At 50.3% G+C, this 5,602-nt stretch overlaps 2 protein-coding genes across 2 annotated transcripts; both read left to right on the plus strand.

Annotated features, from left to right (window-relative positions):
* Positions 1-1,268: 1,268 nt before the first annotated feature.
* LOC128198646 (uncharacterized) lies at positions 1,269-2,253 on the plus strand. Its single transcript, XM_052884991.1, has one exon. It carries the CDS (start codon positions 1,315-1,317, stop codon positions 2,209-2,211), a length of 897 nt encoding a protein of 298 aa, XP_052740951.1. The 5' UTR covers positions 1,269-1,314; the 3' UTR covers positions 2,212-2,253.
* On the plus strand, positions 2,214-2,756 carry LOC128198692 (uncharacterized). Its single transcript, XM_052885167.1, has one exon. The coding sequence runs from the start codon at positions 2,214-2,216 to the stop codon at positions 2,754-2,756; it is 543 nt and encodes a 180-aa protein (XP_052741127.1).
* The last annotated feature ends 2,846 nt before the right edge of the window (positions 2,757-5,602 follow it).

Genomic DNA, 5,602 nt, shown 5'->3' on the forward strand with positions numbered 1-5,602 from the left:
CGCATCGGCCCCGACGTATACGGGGGGGCCAACCGACGTGAAGAGGATGTGTTAGGTTTGGGGGGGAAATTTTGGGCAAAGAAAGGAGTGGGAGAAAAAAGAGGAGAAAGTAGTAGAAGAGAAACAGGTACAAGGAACGGTGCTGAAGAGGTGGCGTCGGAATCTGACAGCAGCCTTAGACCCGTCGGGAGCCGGCTCGGATCGAGATCAGGCTCTCCAGTGATAGTACCGATGGGCGGAGCGAAACGTCCCCGTCTCAGCGAGGGTGAAGAAAATAATATGTCCACTGATGAAGAAAGGCCTGGAACACCGGTGCCCGTAAGGCGCATAGGTCAAGTGCCAGACAGTGGGCGCTTTCGTAGTAGTCTGGGCAGAACCAGGGAGGCCCGCCAACAGACTAGGCTACGTGCAGAAGAAGACCTCCTTAAAGAGACTGAAGTCGCCCGCTGTCGGCGGGTTTTGCGCAAAGGAGTAGGATCCACGGACGGACAGCGGATCGACGAAAAAACCGCTGCTCGTCTGCAAAACGAGGTACTAGAGGACGTGGAAATTATCAAAAAGGTAGCCACTAAGTCCTCCAACTTGAAGGGTACCTTCGTACGCGATTTAAAAGACGCTGCGGACTCTATTAAGGCGGCCGTGGAAGTCCTGGCATCACGCAATATATCAGAGGAAACGAGAAAATTGCAGGCGGACAATGTTCGCTTGCAGGCCGAGATGGCCAGTCTTCGGACTGAGCTGTCTCAATTACGCCAAGAGATGAAGGGGGAGCAGAATCAGGGTTCTGTCCCCCCTCCTATGGATGTGACGGAGGAGGCACCCCCTGTAACTCAACCTCCTTCAAAGAATAACGGAAAAAATAATAAAACCAAGCGCTCTGGACCAACTCCAGACGCGCTCACTTTAGAGGAGATCTGCCGAACGGTTATGATCCAGGTCGGAGGAATGTTGGACGCCCGTCTGGCGACATTTGAGGACAGGCTCCTCCCAGCGAGAAACCTTCGACCGCCGCTTGCGTCGGATAATAGGCAAGTTGGGCGTAATTATGCAGCTGTGGTCTCAGGGTCTGCATCGGACGCGTCCAGGCCAGCTGAAGGAAACGTGCCTCAAACGTCTGCACAACCCGGGCCCAGTACAGCACAGAGACCAGTTGGGTCCAATCGGACACAGGGGGCAAAAGAAGGGACATCTACTTCAACTTCTACACCCTCCAAAGGGGTTCAAGAGAAGAAGAAGAAAAGGAAGAAAAAGAAGAAGTATTAGAAAAAGGATGGACACCTGCCCGCTACGAACCAGGAGCAGCGGCAGTCTCAGATGTCAGCGTCGGAATGGACAAAAGTGGGTCGCAAACAGCAACTCGACCCGAAAAGCCGTGCCAGCAAACTCCGCCCCCCTGGATCATCAGCGGTGCTCTTGACGCTAAAGCCGGGAGTTGAGGAAAGCGGTACAACTTATGCGAAGGTAATCACCTTTGCAAAGGAGAAAATCAATGCGGCGGATATCGGAGCTCACGGAGTCAGACTTCGAAAGGCTGCAACAGGAGGCCGCCTATTTGAATTCCCTGGAGCCTCCAGTGCTGATAAAGCGGACTTGCTAGCTAACAAGCTTAGGGAGGTCTTAGGTGATGAGTTTGTCACGGTCTCCAGACCTATAAAATCTGTAGATCTGCGAGTTACTGGCTTGGATGACTCCGTAACTAGTGCTGAGGTGATTGCTGCAGTTGCGTCAGTGGGAGGATGTCCAGCTGATCAAGTACGGGCTGGCGTTGTGGTAAGCGGTTACGATGGACTGGGTGCAGTTTTAGTGCACTGTCCCGTAGCTGCCGCTAAAAAGATTGTAGCAGGAGGAAGGCTTCTTGTGGGCTGGGTGTCCGCTCAAGTCAAACTGTTGGATGCCCGACCCCTCATGTGCTACAGATGTCTTGCTCCGGGCCATGTAGGTGTTCAGTGCAAAGAAGGCATTGACCGCAGTGGGTTGTGCTACCGCTGTGGCCAACCTGGTCATAAGTCTCGTGGGTGTTCCGCTGCGCCATACTGCGTAGTATGTGCAGCTGCGGGTAAGTCAGCCGAACATCGCGTGGGAGGCAGAATTTGTCTTTCCACATCGAATAAGAAGAAGAGGGGAGGCAATATAGATCTGAGAAGCAAACAGTCTTCGTCTTTACCGCAGCAAACTGTAGGGCCAGAGGAGGTTCCAATGACTGAAGATTAGTTATGGATCTGAACCTCCTCCAGGCAAACATCAATCACTGCGCCAGAGCTCAAGACCTTCTATTCCAGAGCATGGCGGAGTGGTCGATTCACGTAGCTGTTGTGTCCGAGCCTTACTACGTCCCATCTGGGGTCGATTGGGTGGGGGATCGAGACGGATTGGTAGCCATAACGTCCCGGTCCATCGAAGGCTCTCCAGCCCTCGTGGATGTGGTCCGGGGTAAAGGGTACGTATCAGCCCTCATCCATGATATAATGGTGGTGGGAGTGTACTTCTCGCCAAATCGGAGTCTAGCTGACTTTGAGGACTTCCTTGCTGAGGTCGGCGCCTTGATAGGCAGAAGTCGCTCCAGTCGAGTGTTAATTGCTGGTGATCTCAATGCCAAATCTGTGGCTTGGGGTTGCCCGGCAACGACTCCAAGTGGACGAGAACTGGAGGAATGGGCGACGGTGACTGGACTCATGGTCCTTAACCGAGGATCGGTTAACACGTGCGTGCGAAGGCAAGGTGGCTCCATTGTTGACGTCACCTTCGCTGATGAATGAAATGAATGAATGAAATGAAATGAAATGAAATGAAATGAAAATATACTTTATTGTACACCACACAGAAACATACGATACAGAAAAATAATGGAAAGAAAGAAAAATGCACAATAGGCGGCCTTATCGCTAAAAAGCGATCTCTTCCAGGCAACCTAACGAAGAAACTAATAATAAAAATTATAAAGATATAGGCTAGGGTGTACAGAGGTAATATATAAAAGAAAATAACGCATAAAAAAGAAAATAGTTAAATACTTATGTAACAAAATACTAAGATATATCAACATATATAATATACAATACGATACATATACCATATAATACAAATTGTATATTTACAATATTTATACATACGTATACGAGTATATATATAAATATAGATATATAATAAATATAAATGTATAAAAATGTAAAAAAATATATATATAAACATGTCATAAACACAACAAACCATGACGATAATTATTAAAAAAAAAAAAAAAAAAAAAATACAAAATTTAAGGTGGAAAGTAATGTTTACCAATGAGCCCCTTGAATATCGGTAAAGATTTCGCACGTCTGATATCAGGAGGGAGAGAGTTCCACAGCCTTACGGATTCGACAGCAAAGGATCTAGAGAAAAAAGAAGTACTATGAGTGGGAATTTTTAAGATAAGGTTATCGTCAGAACGGAGTGAACGACAGTGAGTATCACTAAGAAACTCAAACCGTTCTTTCAGATAAAAAGGAGTATAGTGATGGAAAAGAACAGAGTATAAAAGAGACAGAATATGAGTATTCCTGCGAAGACGAATCGGAAGCCACTTGAGCTTAGTCCGAAATTCAGAAATGTGGTCTGATGGCGTCCTGGCACGCCGTGTTCATGGCTGGGAAGTGAAAAAGAACGTGGAGACGTTGTCTGATCACCGATATGTGAGGTTTGGTATCTCAGGGAACTCAGCTTATTCTAACGGTCCAAACCAGCCTTTGCGATGTGTTGGTCCTCGTTGATCGTTGTCCCGTATGGACCGGGACTATCTAGTCGAGGTTGCCTTAGTCGAGGCTTGGTTCTCCGCACCTCGAGACGGAAATCTAATTGAGGTAGAAGAAGAAGTAGCACGTCTTGGCGTTTCTATGTCGCATGTCTGCGATGGAGCCATGCCGAGAATACACACTGTTCCTTCGAGGCGAGCGGTGTATTGGTGGTCTGATGAGCTTGCACAGCTGCGTAGATCCTGCGTGGCTGTAAGACGACGATACACTCGCTATCGTCGGCGAAGGAGACGAGATCAAGCTGAAGAAGATCGGCTTTATTCGCTTTACAGGGATGCGGTGCAGACGCTGCGTATAGCCATTGGGGAGGCAAAAAATCTTGCCAATGACGAGATGCTGGCCTCTTTGGATGCGGACCCTTTCGGGAAGCCTTACAAGTTGGTACGTAAGAAACTTCGACCCAGAGCCCCTCCTCTTACGAAGAGTCTCCAGCCTCTCGTCGTTGAGTCGGTGGTCGCAGCTCTATTTCCAGATGGAACTGAGCATGAGATTCCCCGCATGGCGCCGTCTTCAGTGGAGGAAGATCAAAGTCTTGATGCCGTACCTCAGGTCACGGAAGGAGAGTTAGGCTCGGCAGTGATACGTATGCGCCGGAAAAACACTGCACCAGGCCCCGATGGCATCCCTGGCCGCGCCTGGGCTCTAGCCCTAGGGCCACTCGAGCCGTGGGTTAGGGCCTTGTTCAGTGCCTGTCTCGAGCAGGGTCAGTTCCCGAGACCGTGGAAGAGAGGGAGACTGATCCTGCTCCGGAAGGACGGACGGCCTGCTCATGAGCCGTCGGCGTACCGGCCGATCGTATTGCTAGATGAAGTGGGCAAGCTCTTTGAACGTGTTGTTGCTGCTCGCCTCATCCAACACTTGGAGACGGTAGGACCAGACCTCAGCGATAACCAGTTTGGTTTCCGCAGAGGCAAGTCTACCATAGACGCAATAGCGCAGGTAAGGGACCTTGCGGATAGCGCGGTATCCCGGGGCGAGGTGTTGGTGGCGGTGTCACTCGATATCGCCAATGCCTTCAACTCCTTACCCTGGAACTGCATTATGGAGGCGATGAGGTACCATATGTTCCCCCGTTATCTAAAGCGGACTGTGGCGGCTTACCTCTCCGAACGATCGATTAGCTATCGAACTAGTGATCGATGGTCAGAAAGGGCGATGTCTTGCGGTGTCCCACAGGGTTCAGTTCTTGGTCCCCTCCTGTGGAACATTGGTTATGACTGGGTGTTGCGGGGAACCGTTCTGACGGGCGTTGACATCGTATGTTATGCCGACGATACCCTTGTGACGGCTCGTGGCAGCACTTTTCTGGAGGCTAGACGTAGAGCTACAGCTGGTGTAGCCAAAATTGTAGCCAAAATACGGAGTCTGGGATTAGAAGTAGCGCTGCATAAATCCGAGGCCCTATGTTTTCACGGGCCCTGGAGAGCGCCTCCTGATCAGCCCGCACTGGTAGTTGGCGGAGTGTCCATCGCTATCGAACGTACTATGAAGTACTTAGGACTCGTACTCGATAGCCGGTGGACGTTCGAGGAGCATTTCCGGCGTCTTGTCCCGAAACTTCAAGGTGCCATTGGTGCATTAAGTCGGCTCCTACCAAATATTGGTGGTCCGGGTTTACGGTGTCGCCGTCTATACACGGGTGTGGTGCGATCAATGGCGCTCTACGGAGCACCTATATGGTCGGATACTCTGACTTCCCGAACTCGGGCTTTACTGCAAAGACCTCAAAGGCTTATGGCAGTCAGAGTGATACGAGGGTATCGCACCATATCAGGCGAGGCTGCCTTTGTGTTGGCGGGGACACCACCCTGGGA

Source organism: Bicyclus anynana, chromosome 13 (assembly GCF_947172395.1).
Source record: "Bicyclus anynana chromosome 13, ilBicAnyn1.1, whole genome shotgun sequence".
NCBI lineage: Eukaryota > Metazoa > Arthropoda > Insecta > Lepidoptera > Nymphalidae > Bicyclus > Bicyclus anynana.

Coding starts and splice junctions, on each gene's coding strand:
- LOC128198646 (XM_052884991.1), top strand. CDS start 1,315: ATGTCAGCGTCGGAATGGACAAAAGTGGGTCGCAAACAGCAACTCGAC.
- LOC128198692 (XM_052885167.1), top strand. CDS start 2,214: ATGGATCTGAACCTCCTCCAGGCAAACATCAATCACTGCGCCAGAGCT.